This window comes from Ursus maritimus, unplaced genomic scaffold (genome assembly GCF_017311325.1).
Source record: "Ursus maritimus isolate PB19 unplaced genomic scaffold, ASM1731132v1 scaffold_16, whole genome shotgun sequence".
NCBI lineage: Eukaryota > Metazoa > Chordata > Mammalia > Carnivora > Ursidae > Ursus > Ursus maritimus.
The window spans coordinates 48,945,493-48,964,250 of NW_024424008.1; the positions used below are offsets into that span (position 1 = coordinate 48,945,493).

General features: G+C 54.7%; 1 protein-coding gene across 1 annotated transcript; it reads right to left on the minus strand.

Moving 5' to 3' along the window:
• Positions 1 to 1,396: 1,396 nt before the first annotated feature.
• CXCR5 (C-X-C motif chemokine receptor 5) lies at positions 1,397 to 13,660 on the minus strand. Its single transcript, XM_008690002.2, has 2 exons — positions 12,771 to 13,660; positions 1,397 to 4,142 (listed from the first exon to the last, which is right to left on the minus strand). Exons 1-2 carry the CDS (start codon positions 12,825 to 12,827, stop codon positions 3,075 to 3,077), a joined length of 1,125 nt encoding a protein of 374 aa, XP_008688224.2. The 5' UTR covers positions 12,828 to 13,660; the 3' UTR covers positions 1,397 to 3,074.
• Positions 13,661 to 18,758: the final 5,098 nt, after the last annotated feature.

The following is an 18,758-nucleotide window of genomic DNA, read 5'->3' on the forward strand; positions in this document are numbered from 1 at the left end:
TCCGTAAGGCTACCATTCCGGTCCCTTCCCCAGATGGTGAAACGACAGATACCCCGCACCTAAACTGAGGTCAGACCACCGAGGCTTCCACCTGGAGAGCCCCATCTGAGCTGAGACACCCCCCCTCCCCCCGCCAAAGTGGCAGCCAGTCTGCTGCTGAATGAATTCAGGAGAACGTGTGCTCGGGCACGCATGTTTGCCCCACACAGGGGACCCGGGGCTCTGGCTTCCCAGCTCCGGATGTCTGGCATCCGCTGCTGCTACACCTTAGCCAGAACTTGAAGTCCTTCATCCCCCGTGTGGAGTGGGGGAAAGGAGGAAGAGGTGGAGGCTGTGTGGCTCCTTGAGCGGGGCCATGGAGCAGTGGCCCAGCAGCCCAGATGGTCCTGTGCCTGCTGCAGCAGCCCTGGGCCGGGGAAGCCCCAGGCCCCGACTTTCCCAGGAGCTGCCACCCACTTCCCACCAAAGGCGGAAGGAAGAGGGTTTGGCTGAATCGATCTGTCTCCCTCCAGCCTCTGCCCTTTGAGGATGGGTTAGAGAAAGTGATGGAGAAGCAGGGCGCATCCTACCTGCCCGCTCACTGGCAAGGTCCCGCTGCCCGGGGCTCGGGGCTCTCTGCCTGCCCAGGCCCAGCCACTGCCTTCCCCTTGCTCCCCTGCTCTTTCCCAGAACTCCCCACCTGCCTCTGGTCAGAGCTGAAGCCATACAGACTCAGTGTTTTGCCCCCTTGGCCCCAGGAGTAAAACACTTCTCCTTTTCTCACTTCCTTTCCTGCCTTGTGAGGTGGCAGGGCAGATCCCTGGCCTTTGTGCCCGAACTCCAGGGCCAAGGGCCATTTTTAGACAAGGTGTCTTCTGCCATGGCCCCGTCCCCAGCCTTTCTGATCTGCAGGGTCTGGCCTTGCATTGGCAGCTGTGTTACAAAGGGAATTTGCCCCACTTTTCCCAGTCTGGTGCTGTCCTCAGTCCACCGTCAGCCAGGTCAAGCGCTTCCTCTGGGGCTGGCTGGCTGCAGGCCCCTGCCTTCCCCAGCACCTCCCTGGGGCCCCGGGGGCCAGGGCCCCAGCACCTGTGGTTGGGGGCCACCTGCCTTCCATCCTGCCAGGCGCTTTGCCCACCCTGCCTCAATCTGGGCCAGTGAGCCCCCCCACCCCTGACCCAAGGCTCCCCAAACTGACTCTTTTAAGTGTTTCCTGCCCAGAGGAGAGAGGGGTCAGACTGCAAAGGGCCGAGTGTCCTCCCCATTCTCCTCTTGCCCCATCTCCGCCACCAGACTAGCTTTCCAAGGTGAACTCCACAGGCCAGCCTACGTCCCTCCATCCATGGCCATACCCCCAGCCATTTTGTACCATTATATAAATATATATATATAAATATAAATATATAAATACAATATGTGAAGACATCTTCTTGGTTTTTATTTTGAAACAATTTTTAGGCTTGTTCCGGGGGTCTCTGTGCTGCCTGTACTGTATTGACCTGTTTTATAGGTGCCTTTTTATTAAAAAGAGAAAATTAAAAATCCAGCCTCTTGCCTTTTTGCTTCCGTGTCTGGCTACTCCACTGCCCAGCTTACTGTTGGATGCTGGGAGGGAAAAGGGGGGCCCCTCAGGGCTTTCCCTGTGTTCCACGGTGAAGAGACAGCCTCCCCCCTCCTCCCCCGGGTCACAGCTCTGATTTCCACCATGGGGACCTCCCAGGGGGCTTGGCTGGCTGCCCTTGAGTGGGACTGGGCCCCCCAGATGTGCCCTCGGCAAGGGCAGGGGTCCTGGACATCCCACCCTAGCCAGAGCCAGGGCTGCGGAGGAGGGTGGGAGAGCCCTCCCCGGGGAAGGCGGGCAAGGCAGGCACGGAGCCGTTTCCTCTGGTTCCATCTGAGTGGTACCCTCTCGGGCGGGGCTCAGCTTCCTGGGGCTTGGGGACTTCCCTGCTTCTCACCCTGCCCGGCCTGAGGGGATGCCTCGTGGCTTTTGCTGAGGCCCAGAGAGGTGGCAAGCTCTGGGTCTGGCCCGCAGGCAGGGGGCTGGATGAGATGACCCCCAGAGGCCCTTTCCAGTCTGTCGTTCTTCTCTGGGGGTCTACATCTCTGTTCTGACACTTAGCGAAGTGCTCCCTCTGTGTGATTGGGACCCCTCTGCTGCTCAAGTTTCTCCTGGTTGTGTGGCTTGTGGAGAGGGGGGCGGGAAGGAACAGTCTGCCTCCTTCCTGATCAGTGCCCAGACCTACCAGGGCTCCAGACCCAACTGCCCCTGGCCCATACTGGGACCTCTCCACCCTGGGCAGAGAAGACAGCTGGCTTTGGTCTCTACTTGTCCCTCCTTGAGGCTGAGGAAGGAGAATCTTTTCTTTCAGTGGCTTTTCTCCGCGGGCTTGGCCTTAGTTCTTCCTTAGCGCGCTGGCTGATCTCTGAGGGTGCCTGGAGTCTGCCCTCAGTCCGCAGATGTCCTAGGGCCCGGTGACATGGGGCTGGCCTGGTGCCACTTAGGTCAGAGCCAGGAGTGGCTTCCTGGATTGGGTCGGTCGGAGTTTCCTGCTCTGTTAAGATGCGGGGCTGGTAGCCTGGCAGGATGTCTGTGTTTGTTAGGGACCAAGATGTTAAGGACACATTCTTTTGTCAGCTGGCCTTCCCTCTGCCTTGACCTCCATCTCTCCCCCTTGTGCTCAGCCTCTAGCTTCTTTCAGCAGGAGGGGTGAGAGGAGAGGTGGGTAGTTGTGGAGGTCCGTGGTCCAGAAGATGACGGAGTGCTTTCTGGGAGGGGACTGACTTTCCCAATTGGCAGGGGCAGAAGTAAAAGTTGTTTCTTGAGCTTTCAACGGTTACGATGAAAGAAGGGGATACAGATGGGCATAGGCATCCTTTGCTTTGCCTTCTGGCTGCTTCCCCTCCCTGGACTACAGCTTAGCCCTGGGGCTGGAAGAAGAGCTGGCGGGGATGTCCTGGAAAGAGGGCTTGGCTCTAGCTGCCCCGTATGAGGATACTGGCCAAGGTGAGCTCTTAGGATCCCAGCTCCTATTGGAAGGGGTTCCAGCAACACCGCATCCCCCAAGAAAAGCAGAAACAAAGGGGACTAGGACCTAGAAGGTGGTGAGGGAGGTGGCATTCTCGGACTCAGAGAGACTGCTCTTGCGCCACGTAGGGAATAACTGGCAAAGGGAGGCAGGGCCGGCACAGCCCAGCTTGGTCAGAAGGCGCGACAGGTCGCTCCGGAACTTCACGCCTGCGAAAGTGTAGAGCATGGGATTGAGACAGCAGTGGGCCAGGCCCAGGAACTCACTCATGGTGATGGCCACGGAGAGGTAGCCATTCAGCTCACAGCTATAGCCCACGGTCTTCAGCCTCGCCAGGGTGTCCAGGAAGATGACGATGTGGTAGGGTGACCAACAGAGAAAGAAGACGCTCGTCACCAGGATGGCCACCCTGACTGCCTTCTGCCTCTGAGGGCGCCGCTGGGCCTGGCACAGCCTGTGCACCACCCCGACATAGCACCAGCCCATCACCAGCATCGGCAGCAGGAATCCTCCGACGTGGTAGAGGAAGCGGGAGGTGAACCAGGCGTTGGTCTCTGCCCGGTTCTCCTGGGAGAAGGTACAGCGTGGCAGGGAGTCGTTGTGATGGGGTTGGCTGACTTTGGCGAAGAGGATCTCCGGCAGGGCGAAGCAGCAGCCTGCCAGCCAGATGGTGGCACAGGTGATGTGGATGGAGAGGAGGCGGCGGTGGCGGTAGGCGTGGACGGCATGGACGATGGCCAGGTAGCGGTCCACGGCGATGCAGGCCAGCAGCAGACTGCTGCAGTAGAAGTTGATCTTGTGCAGAGCGATCACAGTTTTGCAGAGGAAGGTGCCCAGGAGCCAGCCCACAGAGCCCTCGACCACGGCGAAAGGCAGGATGAAGACCAGCAGGAGGTCGGCCACCGCCAGGTGGAACAGGAAGGTCTCGGTGGAGCTGCGCGTGTGCCGGTGCCGCTCCAGGATCACCAGCACCAGGATGTTGCCCATCATGCCGAGGAGGAAGATGAAGCCGTAGGCCACCGGCATGAACACGGCCTTGAAGGATGTCAGGAGGGGCCCCTCGACCGTGGAGCAGAGGTGATTTTCCACCGTGGGGCTCTCGGTGATGTCGCTGTAGTTGCCCAGTTCCCTGTACTGCGAGGGCGAGGAGACAGCAGGGTGGGGGGCTGAGGACCCGTCTCTCCCCCCACACACAGGGGCCCTGACGCCCCTGTAGATTCCTCCTGTCCCCCCACCCCCCATGCCGCCTTTGTCCCTGTACTCCCAATATGTCCCGCTGACCAAATCCCGATCTCCCCTTGTGTGTCCGGGAACCAATCACTTTGCCTTCTCCAACTTCAGTTCTCATCTGTAAAAGGGACTAATGCCTCGCAGGGTGGTGACACAGATGCAAGGAGATACGTAGTGTGTACAGTGGGGAGAGGCTTCTCAGAAGGGCACCTGTAAGTTACTTTGTGTTTACGTGTCCTCAGATATGGAAGGCTGCGGGCTGTCGGGCTGGAATAGGAGCTTCAGTTTGGGGAATGGATCTGGTTGGGGCAAGGAGCCATCTGGGCCATTTCTGAACAGAGCAGTGGGCATTAAAGACTAGGATCTTGCTGGGGGGTGGGGGTTGGGTAGCTGCTGGTGTGGCCTCCTGGCTTCTTCGTGGAGTATCTCCCTATTCCTGAATGTCTTCATTATCACCGACATGGTAGTAATAGCCTGTTTTGTTTAATCTGTGCGACGAGCTTGGGTGTGTAATATTCCTATCCTACCAATGTGTCTTGCTAACGGTAGGTCGGGTGTGTTTGAACCCACACTGACCCACCTCCAGAGCCCATTCTGGGGTTCCCTCCCTGCTAGTTCCCATCACCACGCACTTCCCTCCTCTTCTTTCTTCTCTGCCCCAGAAGCAAGTGAGGAAGGGGTGGTGTTCTTCCAAGAGAAGATGCTATGCCCACTTCGTCCCGGAAACTCCTCCTCCCTCCTCCTCCCTCCTCCCCGCCCCGCCCCGCCCCTCCCCACCGGTGCTCAGGTTGTTTACCCAGCTAACCGCAAAGGAAGACATGGTATCTGTTTTCATACCTTTCACTCACAGCTGTCCCTCCACACCTGCTCCTCCTCACTTCCCAGCCCTGTGCTCCCCCTCCCCCCTGCCCCCTCCCCCAGACCCCTCCCCATGGTTTCAAAACCAATTATAACCAACTTCTGTGGGTTGAAAAAGACACTTCTATAAATGATGAGCCCCAGGGAGGGAGAGGATGGGAAAGGATACTCTGCACAGAAGCTCTAGTTGGTCTCACGTTGCCCTTCTTCCAGGAGAGCCAGGGGCTTGTACAAACAGTGGGTGGTTGCACTGCCACCCGGGGACCCCAGTTGTGGGTTACACACTCACTCTCAGTGGGCAGACCCATTCTCCAGCCTGTGTCTTTCTTTCTGGTCCCAGGGGCAAGTGGGTCTGGGAGAAGGGGGTGGGGGATACATTTGTGCGATGACCTAGCCGTCTGCCTCCCCCCACCCCAGCGTCCCTCCACCACAGCCTCAGTCCAGCCCTCCTTCACCCTACTGCCCAGGACTACTGTCTCTCCATGGCCCCATTCCAGCAACTTCTTCACTTTTGTCCATCCCCTACCCTCGGCAGGGATTTTCCAACCCACAGATCCCATCAGTGTCCTGCGTCAAGTCCTTCACTGTTTCCCCATTACCTGTAAGCACGGGGTTTTCTTCTCATCTTTAGCCCCCCCCCCAATTTCACATTTAATAGCAAAGCCAATTATAAAAAGAAGTCGTGCGATAAAATTAACCAATAGAAGATTGGAGTAAGCCAATCCCAGTGCATTCATGCAGTCGAATACAATGTGGTCCTCAGAAAGGAAGGTTTGTCTGCACGTTCTCTTAGGGAAAGATGGTTAGCCCACAGAGCCCCATTTCAGACCCGATTGTGGGGTACTCCACACAGCACGATCCCCTGGACTCTCTTCGCAGGGTTTCCTGGGGCCTCGGCTCCTCTCCTTGCCTTCAAACCAGACTTCTCCAGTCTTGTCTTATGTGGTGTTTCACACCTAAGCTCTTGTTTAAGAAAAACAACTCTACTTTCATTTGAAAACCATGGACTGGCAGGATGAGGTCCGTCCTCCCCTGTGGGGGCTTGAAATGGCTACAAGATATTCCCCTGACTTTTCAAACCTTTCAAACCTCATCCTCTACTGGGCACCCTGTCCTCCAGGTTCATCATTCTGGTGGCTGTCTGCCCCCAATACCCCAACGCACCCCTGTCTCCGAATCTTTGCTCCAACTCTTCCCTGTACGGAGCTCCCCGTGATTGCCTGGCTAAGGCCAACGCTTCCTTCAAGGTCCCACTCAGCCCTCCCCCACGCCCCGCCTGCCTAGCTTGGGAGGAGAGTGTCTTCTTACGGTCTCATCTGCTTGTCTTTAGTATGGCACTGGGCATTGCCGTGTGCATGCCCTCACTAGACGGCGAGCTCCTGAAGGCAAGCCCTCTGTCCCCCTGACAAGGCCGTGTGTTTCACGCATGGCAGGCACGCAACAGATATATGCCAAACGGCTCTGAGGGCAGGTTCCCAGAGACAACCAGGTGCCCTTGTATTCTGACACCTTACTCAAGTCCCTCTCTGGGCCTTTGCGGAGACTCAGACACTCCTTTCCCCCTTCTTCCGTTCCCGGCTCTTCCCAATGCCCTTGACAGCCTAGCGCCTGTCTTGGGTTCTCTCGCCATATTGGGAGCTATGTCCAATATTGTCATCAAATCCCACATTTGACTCATGTTGGAATTCGGCAGGAGGTGAACGGGGAAACAGCGAGAGGAGTAGTCTCCATGCAGAGCAAAGCAGTTCAGACCCAGGACGAAGAGATGCGGGGGCCTGGGGCCATCAGTGGGACAGGACTGCACCTGTCTCTGGGAGGAGCCTGGCCGTCCTGCAGCCCCGTGCGGAGGTCTTAGGTACGGCCAGCCTATCTGGCCCAGAAGGCCCTTTATGAGAACCACTCAAGTCCCGACCCTCTAAACCAGCCAGGCTGATTGGTTTATTGCTCATTTGAAGTCAGGACAGTGGGATGTGCCCCCGGGACCCTCGAAGCCCATCTCCTGAGAACCCAGGTTTAGAAGGTGGTTGAGGGGAAACGATCTTTCCCTCCTCGCCAAGCGCTATTTGTTCGGCAAAGTGCTCAGGCAGGGAGGGGAACATCGGAGGAAGCTGGTTTGAGGGGTGCTGGGAGTTGTTAGTACATCTCGGCAGGAGGTGTCAAACAGACATTTTGGGGGCTTGGGAGTGGTATATGTCAAAGCCACTTCCCATACCTAGGGGGTCGGTCACCTCCACCCCTCCGCAAACCGTGGAGGGAGGTAGTGAAGCAAGGTTGGCTCTGCTCTGGGGGGAAGTAGAGGGATCATGGGTCCTATCTAGTGTGGGGAGCGGGGCACAAAATGGACCCCTCCAAGAGTCATACCCGGAGGGAGCTCAGTGCAGACAATCTGGCCGAGTGCTTACTCATTCTTTGACATCAAAAGCCACAGGGGCCCAAGGCCCTCACGCACATTCATGCTGTGACAGCAGTGTGCACCTGGTATAGACAGCCACGTGCCCAGGTCGGCCATGACAGCATGCGGCCTAGGCAGACAAGAGCGTGCACAGAAGCCAGGGACTCGTACCCCAAAAAGGCAAGCAAACACGAGGAGCAGGACGCAGCTGAGCGCTGAGCCAGGAATCTAGGTAGAAGATTGCTGTGAGCACTGGGGATAGGGCAGGAGAAGGAGTTAGAATGTTCCAGGTCCTGGTATGGAGGAGGAGAGAGGGCGGGGGGAGGGGGGGCAAGTGCATCACAGCCCTGCCCCCCGGCGGGCAGACCAGCAAACGTTTGCTGACCGGATTCTGTGTGAGCAGGTGGGATAGGGGCTGACGGGGAGTCCTGGGGGTCCATCCTGGACCCCCTCCTCTCCTAGCCTCTCCTCCCCGTCTTGGGTGACATGGCTGGGGAGCACTTCCACAATGTAGAGCTCTCCACAGCCTGGAACTGGAGGCCCAAACTGACCAGATGGAATTGGTAGGGAACAACGGAGAGACCGAGACCCGCGCGTAAAATTTCAACTGTCTGGGGACAAGTTTAGGGAAGACCTGGCTTACCGACAGTTGATGGGAAAAAGACCCGAGAATGTGTCGATCGCCAGCTTCAGATGAGTCATGGGGTGACGTGGCTGCTAAAAGGGCTGCTGTCACCTCACCCTAGGTGAACAGAAACCCGTAGGTGGGCAGCCGACACCACCCCGGTTTGTTTGGTCTGGACAAGGGTGACCAGTTTGCTGAGGGGTCTGGAAATCCCCGCCCTGGGAGGAAGTTTTACTGGGCTGTGGAGTCTGGGCAGAAGAAGACTGGAGTCCAAGAGAACTGCCTTCTTCGAGGACTAGAAGAGCGGCCGTGGGCAAGAGGGCAGGACGGGCTTATCGTGGGAAGTTCTATAGGGCAGAGCGGGAGGAATGGTCAGAGGTTGGGGTCCGGGGTGTTTCCATTAAAGGAGAAAGAACCTTCTCCCAGGCAGAACTCTCCAGCAGGGGGCTGGGTCCCCTGGGAGGAAGAGGAATGTCTGAGCTCAGGTGTGCAGGGAGGGATTCCTGCCCTGGACCGGAGGCTGGGCCCTGCCCTCAAATGCCCCTCACACGCAGCTCCCATGGCTCGGATTCTCTGGCTCTCCTGCTCTGCCCAGGGCTGAGCGTGTTCTCAGCATGATCCCCGTCGAGCTCAGCACCTGCGTGGGGGCTTTGTTTCCCTAGCTCGTCTGTCCTGTAGCCAGAGAATGCCCCAGACGGACCGTGCTGCTCAGCGCCCAGGCGAAGGCAGGGCTGCAGAGTGTGGGCCCATCCAAGCAGAACCCCACGACGCCAGGGGCCTGAGTCATCCTGGCTGTAGGAGGCATCTGCACACAGATGGAAGTCAGCGCCCTGGACATAAGGAGCACACGCAGGCTCCATCACCTTCTATGTCCCTGTCTGGATATTCCCAACCAAGAGTCAGGAACTGTGAATGGGGCCAGCCGGGCCGGCTCTCCTTCCAGCCTTCCATGGCTTGGGAGGGGAGAGGATCTAGAGGATTGAGACTGGGCTAAGGGCGCAAATGGGGGCCTGCGTCCCTAACCTCACTCTTCCTTTTGAGGGTTCACACTCCCAAAAGACCATCTGAGACTCCAGCTTGCCACTCGTCACAACACCCCCTTGCCCCCTGCCCCCCCCCTTTCAGGAGCCAAACTGCCAGGCTCCTCTTTCCTCTCTACCCGGGGTTTGGGGTCAGGCCATTAGGAACACGGTACTGCTCTGCATGTGGTTCTGGGGGGAGACTTGAAGCTACTCCTACCTTTGCACTGAGTCTTTAGGTTTAAGGGGGGGTCCTCTCCTGGCGCCCCAAAATCAGTTTGCGCTTTGGGGACAGTCACACCATCTGAAGGATAGGTAGACACGTATCCTAGGTGTTTACAGCCAACTCTTGAAACTATCTCCTGGTTCAGTAACCACGTGAAAGATTTCGTCCTGTCATTCCTGAAAGACTACTCAGTCTTGTGTCTTGATTCTCAGCGCCTAATCCATGGCCACTTTTTATGATATTCTGCCAGAAGGGTGGGATCTGGGTCCTTAAGGCAAGAACTCCTGATGGAGACTGAGGTCTGTATGGCCCAGCCCAGATTCACCCCAACACTGACCTCTCCCCAGGCTGGCTCTGGGTCTCTCCCTCATCTCTCACCCCTCAGGTCACTCCCCTTCCAGTTGAGGCGTCCTCCCCTGGGATTCCTCTGGGACTTTTGATCTATTTTGAGGGGGGGCTCCTTCCCTCACCCTAGGCTTAGCCCAGAGACAGCCCGGTTTTGGTTCCTCTTCCTTACCCCTTCTTGATGAAATGAGATGGTACATGTGGACAGGCTTTGCAGCCTGTGGTGCTCTGGTCACAGCGAAATGGTTTTGGGGGATCATCACTGAGGAGGAGTTGGGGGAGCCAGGTTCCGGGGCCGGGCGAGATTTGCTCTGCTCTCTAGCAGCTTCCTTTCCTGGCTGGGGTGCAGGGTGAGGCTGGAGGCGCAGTTTCTGCCTGGACCCTGTAGGTACCCCAGCCCAGGCCCCAGTGTTGTCAAGGGGGGCTCTGCACTCCCAGATCAGGGTTCCTATGAACAGAGACTTTTCTAGGTCTGCCTACATCTGCCTTCCTAGCAGGGTGGGTCCCTGGTAGGCCCACCCCAGGGACCTGGCTCCTTACTCCCTGTGCTTAGCCCTCTAGAGTTATATAGATGTGCTTAGCCATCTATAGGGGTCCACTGTTTATGGGAATTAGCACCTCACCTTTAAAAATGGACATTGTAAGTGGCTAGAGTTGATCTTAGAATTCAGGAGGTGGAAGGGAAGACAGGATGACCAACACTTGGCTATGGCCAAGGGCCCTCAGTTCTTAACCTAACATTAGAGTGGTGAATCCTGTCTTCTAGGAAAGTGAACCAATACTTGGTTTGGACAAGGGCAGGAAAGGGAATAGGAAGTAAAAAGCGTAGAAGCGAGACTAACTTCAGAGAGAAATGGCGGGCTAGGACCTTTAATACATCCCAAGTCAGTAAACACGTATTGAGAAGCTACTAGGTACAAGCTACTATGCTCGCTGCTCTGCCATCCCAGGGTCTCTGTGCCGTGAGACACTGTCGAGGTGGCTGTTAGAACTGTGCATCACCCTGCTGTGAGTGGGTGGTGGGGAGAGAGAAGGTCTGTGCTCCCAAGGGGGTAAGAGCCCTGGAGAGAAAGAGTGTACGGGGAGCAAGGGAGGGCAGGGTGAGGCACTGGGAGCTGCTGGGAGAACTCCAGAGCCTGGATGGTCCCAGGACTCCCCGGCTCCCGACTAGACTGATCGAGGGAGGTCAGGCGTGTGGGGATGCCTGGCCCAAGACCACGTATGTGAGTTGTGACATGCAGCAAGGAGCCAGGTCTGTCTCCCTGGGCTGTCGGTTTTCTTTCATATATGGGCCATGCCCTGCTGTCCCCTGCCCTCTGCCACCACCTGTCTCTAGTAGGTCACGCAGTGGAGTGAGGCATGCAGTTAGGGGAAACTCTTGAGGTTTCTCAGAAGCCAGGACCGGCCAGGTCTTGGGTAGGTTACGGTGTTATCCAACTGGGTCAGGGTTCGTGGTCAGCTCGGAGCTGTGGGCAGAGGAAAACACCCACTAACCTAATCAGGTGAGGCCAGGGGCCAGGGTGGGAGCCAGGGTGGGAGCGCGGTGCCTTGCCAGGGCGGTGGAATTCTAGTCTGGTCTAGGGTGTCGCCCAAACTCGGTGATTACCCTCGGGGTCAACTTCATGGGCAGGTGACCCGACATTTAGAAGAGCTCTATGCTTGATTTAATGCTCTGCTGTTGCTATCTTGAAAATCTTCATACTTTTTGAAGAAGGAGCCCTGCATTTTCATTTCACATTGGGTCCCACAGGTGACGCAGCAGGTCTGATTAGACGGATGGTTCTGTTTTTATCTGGGGATTGGATCTGAGAGGCCAGACTTTCGGGAATCAACTCTTCCCCCCCACCTTCTCCCCTTGTGTTACCTAGAGTTCCAAGCTTTGGGATCTGGGCAAGTGAGAGGCAGACTTTTCCAAGCAAGTCTGGGAACATGGTTGGTAGAATTCTAGAAGAGACTCCAGCCGGTGGAGCTAGAGGGTGTTGGGGAACATCTCAGGGTGAGTTTAGGGTCAGGAGAGCCAGTTGGTATAGGAGAAAGGATTTGGATCGTTTATAATCCAGCCCAGAGTGCAGCTCAAAGAGAAGTCCTTTCCTTAGGAGTGCCATTGGCCATGGGGGAAAAGGAAGAAAGGAAGAAAGAAGTTCCCAAAAGATCCTCGTGAACAGCCCCCTCCTGCCTGTACACAGGAGCCCTGGGTCTCTGTTAAGCTGNNCCCTACACACATCCTTTGGGATCCGGGTCAACTGAACCACTCTGGTTCACAGGAGGGACTTGGGTGGGTGGCAGAGTGATGCTGGGACCATTTTCTTAGCCCATCCAAGAATACCTTATCTCTAGAGATTCCAGTTTTTTGAGGGGGGTCACAACATGCTTTAAAACATTTCTAGGATTAACACAGAGTTCTCCCACCAACTTGGCATCCCTGTGCCCCCAGATTCTCACCCAGTGTGTGGTCCTCTCCCTTGCTGACCACCTTGTCTCACGATTCTACGGTTCAGCTCATAATTATTGTCTGAGCTTCTAGTGGGTGGGGTTTTTTTTTCCTTTGTGGATAGACTGTAAGCTATTTGAGGGCCAGGACCAAATCCTCAACTTCTCCATCCAACACAAAATGTAGTACCCCGAAGAGAGAATTGTAGAGCGAGAGACGAATAAATATCCTGGAGCAATGCCAGGTTCCTGACAGTAAGAAAACCTCCAAAGTACTTTCCCATCTGGGCCCTTATTCCAGCCCCAAGAGATGAGGAGAGGATCTTCTTTTGAAGAATAGAGAGGCAAAGTGAACCGTTCCAGGTCACATAGCAAGTCAGGGAGGATGCAGGACCGGAACCCGTACTTCCAATTCCCCCGAAAGAATGTCTATTTCAAGCAACAGCTCTACTTATCTGCTTCCTCCAAGGAATGGGAAACTACAGTCTGACAAGGCAAGAACCATGGGGCCTGCCTCCTTGATTTTGCGAACCCACAGCGGGAGGGGGCTCCACAGCTAGCCCCTCTTCCCTGGGCCCCGGGCACAGACTATTGAGAATTCCAAGGAGGGCCTGGGCGACCATCTGTCTCTACTCACCACGTCCTCCAGGTTGTAGTTCAGAAGATCCATGTCCAGGGTTAGGGGGTAGTTCATGCTTGTAGCCGGATGTCAACCGGGCTGGTCACTGACTGATGTGGAGAGGCTCCCTGTGCCTATAGCGAGGTGGCAGCCGACAGCTGCAAATTTAAACAAATGAGCTGCGCACTGTCTCCTGGGGCTGCGTAGGACCCACTGTCTGCCTCACAGCTCATCACTTTTTTTTTCCACTGGGTCTTTTCTGTTTTTTTTTTTTTTTGAAGAAAAAGGGAAAATCCCCACAGCATCAGTGCTAGTCAAGCATTTCGGCCCTTTTCCTGGCAATGGTTGCCTCAATGGGGCTTGTGACGGGTGTGACGGCTGCCCCTGGCTTCTCCTCCCTGTACCTCCCCATAAGGGAGTCGTACCTTATAATGAAAACCACCACACCAGTCAGTGGGGCAACAAGGGAAAGTCCACATAGAAAGGGAACAGGAGGAGAGCCCTTCCAGGACCTCTTCTCCCAGCCGCCTTCAAATCTTCACCTTGCTCACCACTGGGGCGACGGATCATCCGATTCGCCCCAGACTGAAAGTCCCTTGTCCTGGGAAACCCCTTACTCCAGGCAAATGGGGACACTTGGTCACCCTACTTGCTACCATCCTTTGGCCCAGGCAGGGGCAAAACCCCTTCCCTTTCCAGCTTAAGTTCAGGAGAGAAAGGTTAAAAATTTTCAAAGGGAACAACACTAAAACATTACTGGAAGTCAAAAATGAAATTACCCAAATTACCAGCACAAAAATATAAGTAGTCACAGAATCACATTCTGACTCAAAAAGAATGATGTTCTAACTACGAATGAACTTGGTTGGCACCTAATTATCAACATCAGAGGCTACCCAGCTGGCATAGATGCTTACACAGGAGGACCCCGGGGTTCAGAATGGGAGAGGAATAACCCCAGAACCCACGGCTAACCAGAGGCAAAACTGGGCCTCAAAGCCAGCTTTCCAGACTGCCTACTCAGTGTTTTCTCCACACCAGGCTGCCACTCCCACGGGCTCATGCAACCCTCTCCTTTCCCTCAACTCTGTCCTGTCTGAGGCCCCCTTCCTTTAAGAAGCCCCTTTGTAGGCATTGATCAATGTCCCCTCCACGTCTCCTCTTTGTGCCTTTTCTTCCAGGAGAGGGCATTGCCTCTTTTGGTCCATAACAACGTAAAAATAGTGACAGCTCGCCGGGATACCCACACGGGACATACTGCTTCTTTGCTCTTGTCATCGTCTTCCCTTCCAGCCAGATTACCATTTGCTGGGACTCTTCCCTTTCCAGTGCCTTCCTTCATCTTTTCCTGCGTATTCATCCCCCTTCTTTCCCTTCCATACACCTTGCTTACAACTCCCACCGCGCCCCCAGCAAATACAGCTTTCTTGGGCTTCAACAACTTGAGTTCTTGGCCTCTGTTTGGGCTCTTGGGGCCCGTCTTTCCCCTCTTCATTCACTCACTAGCTTCAGCAACGGCTTTCAAGGAGGAAGAACCCCAGGACAAGGGGTAGGAGTTCCTCTTCCGTACTTCCAGTGCTGAAACGTTCAGGAGGAAACTGCCCCAATGTTTCATGTGTCCCATGCTTGCTAAGCACTCCCCATTCTTCCAGCCCCACACCCGAACACCCCTGCCCCTCCAAACCACTGATACATTCCATTCGTTTTTGTTACTCTAAGGACATTGATTAGGATGGAACATAAGGGCACCTGGGGGCTCAGTAGGTTAAGCATCGGAATCTTTTTTTTTTCTTTTTAAAGAATTTATTTATTTATTTGACAGAGATAGAGACAGCCAGTGAGAAAGAGAACACAAGCAGGGGGAGTGGGAGAGGAAGAAGCAGGCTCATAGCGGAGGAGCCTGATGTGGGGCTCGATCCCATAACGCCGGGATCACGCCCTGAGCCGAAGGCAGAAGCCCAACCGCTGTGCCACCCAGGCGCCCCAAGCATCGGAATCTTGATTTCAGCTTAAGCCATGATCTCAGGGTTGTGAGATGGAGCCCTGCGTCCATTGGGCTCGGCTCTGGGAGTGGATCCTGCTTAAGATTCTCTCTCTCTCCCTCTCCCTCTGCCCCTCCCCCCACAAAAGGAAGGAATATAGCATACAGAATCATATAGGAATTGGAAGGGAATTTGGAAGATAAACCAGTCCCTCCTCATTGTCCCTCCCCTGCCCCCAGCAAATGCAAGATTCTTGTCACTACATCCTCATCAGAAGGTTAGCCGGTATTAGACAAACATCACCAGGAGTAAGAAACTTGTTCCTCTTAAGAGATTGTGTTTAAGGTAGGACGATTTAATCGTTAGAAACTTACTCCTCATGCTGAGTCAAAGTGTGTCACCCTGTAACTCATCCCAGAGGTCCTGGCACTGACTTCTGTCCAGATTGTCTAATAAGCACTTTCTGAAGACAGAACCCACATCCCCACTAGTCTTCTCCTCTTCAAAATACACATTCTGGGTGTCTTCAGTCGGATTCCTTCAAAGGACATGATTTCTGGGTCCCTCGTCAGCCTCTGGGTGATTTGTGGTTAATGGTCCACATATTATTTGACTAGGATAAAACATATAAAGACAAGAATTTCCTTGTTCAAAACTCCGTATGTACATAACTGTGATTAAAATGGTCTTTCCTCGGGCTCCCACTCCTCTTGACAACACGCCTAACAAACCTCCCTCTGAAGGTTCCAGAGCATCACCTCAGCCTACGAAGGGGAACTTCTGAAATCCTGGTTCAGTCATCTGTGCTGTGTTAACAGCTTAGACAAGCGTACCATTCTTCAGTCTATCCCAGAAAATATTGGCAGGACGATGCCAGAAACAGAGCTCCGCTTCCTGCTGTTAGAGACCCACTGTTCTCAAAGGCCAGGGAGGACTCCATGGAAGAAGTAGGACATGAGCTGGACATTAAAGGTTGGGATAGACCGAAGATCTGATGTGCCTGGAGGAGAGGGTGCATGGTTAGGGAGTGTGGGAAATAATGAGGATTGCATGAAAAAATATGTGGAAAGAATTACTCAAGATGCAGGGGTGTGGTTATGGTAGTGATGACGATGACGGTGACGACGATGACGGTGATGATGTCGGGGTGCAGCAGGAGGCAGGAGGAGTTTGCAGTGCGCACTGGACAAGATAGGAATTGCTCTTGCGACCTTCTCTCGCAGTTGCCCATTTCCCTTGATGCATTGCAGGTCCAGAGATGGGGTCCGGGAGGAGGCTCAGGGCTGCTTCTCAGCTATGACGGTGTGGGGCAGAGAGGTATCTGTGAACTTCTCAATGGCTGACCTGGGTTTTATGGAGCAGAGGAACCTGTGACTGTCACCCAAACTCCTTTCCAGGCCCTTGACTTCCTGATGCTTCTTGCACCATGGACCCATTCAGATGTTCCTTCCCGTCTCTCCAGATGCTAGGACATACTGTCGGTCCCCAGGGCCCCCTTGTCCCAGCCCTGACTTTTTTTTTTTTTAAAGATTTTATTTATTTATTCGACAGGATAGAGATAGCCAGCGAGAGAGGGAACACAAGCAGGGGGAGTGGGAGAGGAAGAAGCAGGCTCACAGTGGAGGAGCCTAATGTGGGGCTCGATCCCGTAACGCCGGGATCACGCCCTGAGCCGAAGGCAGACGCTTAACCGCTGTGCCACCCAGGCGCCCCCCAGCCCTGACTTTTGATGGTCAACTCAGTTTGCCTTAAATGGATAAATACCTCCTGACTGAATTCTAATGTTGCCTTTGAAGGTTCAGAGAGTAACTGCCTCTGGTAGAAAAGATGATCTTATGACTTTCAAACCCGTAAAGCCAGACTACCTCCCCCCCAATAGAGAGAGCGATGCCTAGGCTGTGATCCCTTGACTTTAAAGATGAGACAGCAGGGGTTCCACCTGTGTGTGATAATCAGATGGTGGGGGTTGGGTGGGGGAGAGCTTCCAGATCATGCAGCCCCAATTTTATTTCAACGTGCCACTTGTTCATACTCCTGCTACGTGGCTTCCCAATCCCCCACCCCAGGCAGCTACCCGAGGCTGAACTGTTTTCCAGGCTTATGACCGCTGGGGGTCCTGCCCAGAGTGGGCTTGCGTCAGCCTTCGCCAGTAGCTGCTCGGCATCAATGAACTCGAGCGAATTTTCTCAGTGATTTTACTTCGCAGCTCATGGATTAGATTAAATTTCTATTTATTCCGGGAACCAGAGACAATCACTTGTCTTGGAGTTCATTTCCCACATCCCAGCGAAAAATGAAGCTGTTCTGTAGAGTGCTGGGTGCAGGGAATGGGCTGGGGATTTTCCCCTGTTCTTCCACTAACTTGAAACGCTCTCTTCTGATCTGGGCAGAGATCTTGTCTTCTTCTTTCTCTGAGTTTTTCCCAACTGTTCAGAACAGAGCTCCATAGGTCCCCACCTAGCCAGTCGGCCTGGGGGAGTCCTGGGTGTCTCTCTAGGCACCAAAGGAGAACAACAGTGACATTTGCATAGCATTTACTGATGTACAAAGCTCTGCAATTTTGACATTTAATTTTACTTTGTATTTAACTTGATTTCACATTTAATCCTATTTAATCCTCGAAACACCTTGTGTGGGAGATACTGACACCATCCCCTGACCATGGTTTGGGGCCGGGGTGGGGGGGGGTGAAGAAACAGAGGCTCAGTTCCTTGCTCGTGATGACAGAGAGAGTAACTGGCAGAGTGAGGGTCAGAAGCCGACTCCGTGGACAGCAAACCCGAGGATCTCTCCACCAGACCACAGCCCCTTCTCTCAGGGGTGGTTTTGCAAACAGGCCCTTCGTCGGGCTATCCAGAGGGAAGACGGCCTGCACTCTTCATGGTCTGCTCATCGGGTACTCACGACGTGCCATGAAGTGTGCGAAATCCACACACATTATTTCCTTCCTTCCTCTGAAGAGTCTTGTGTTAGGTATTTTTATCACATTATCACACATGTGGAAACTGAGCTCCAGGCAGTAGTAGGAAGTAGTTGTGAGTGTTAACAGCTCATTCAGGCACCGGGGACCCAGAAGCACAATACAAATCAACACAGGAAGTGGGGTGGTAAGGTTCTCAGTGCGGGGAACTAGCACCCACGCATAGCTCCTCTCTCATTAGGTAATAGGTAGGAGTCCTGCAGGGAGGAAATGGGCTGCAGGTGCGGGTAGGCACATCAAGGTTACCTCAAGGTTATAGGGGCCATGAGTGCGCTTGGGAACGGGGCCCGGGGGGTGGGCTGTGTGGCCAGGGTGAGGGTGTCGGGGGCTCGATCAGGTGTTTGCGTACTGAGAAGGAGCTGTACTTCCACCAGAGGGGAAATGTGCAGATCAAGGGTGGCAGGATTCGGGCTCTGTCCTGGGAGCACACTGCCGAACAGAGAAGGCTGGAACGGATGCGTGTGCGCAAGTTTGCACATTCATAAACACACGCACCTGGAGAGCGTTTTCAAAGCGGTATGTATGAATGTACCGTGTCAGTGAACCCCGTGCGGGCCTAGGCCAGCAGCGTGGAAGGCGACTGAGCAAGGAGGATAAACCCAGCGTTCCCTCACACACGAGTGCGGTGCATGAATGTGCCACATAAACCGTGAAAGAACGCTGGATTTTATACCAAGAGGTCCACATCGGAGACCCAGCACTTCTGTTTTCCAGCAAGCTTGCTTTTAGACGGGACCCTGCCTAGCCCTTTAAGACACGCCAAGCACAGAGTGCCAAAGAGCGTCCCTAGGAAAATGGGTCTCAGATGTTGGGCCTCAGAATCAGCTGGAGGGCTTGTTAAACACAGGTTGCTGGGCCTTCCCTCAGAGTTTCTAATTCTGGAGGCCTGGGGTGGGACCTGAGAATTCTCAGTTCTATCAAGCGTCCAGGGGATGCCGATGTTACCGGCCTGGGAACACGCCTTGAGAACCGCTCCCCAGGCTACGCGGGGTTGGTACCCACAGTGGGCTGTGCCCTGACACAGCGGGTGTCCCGCACGGGTGC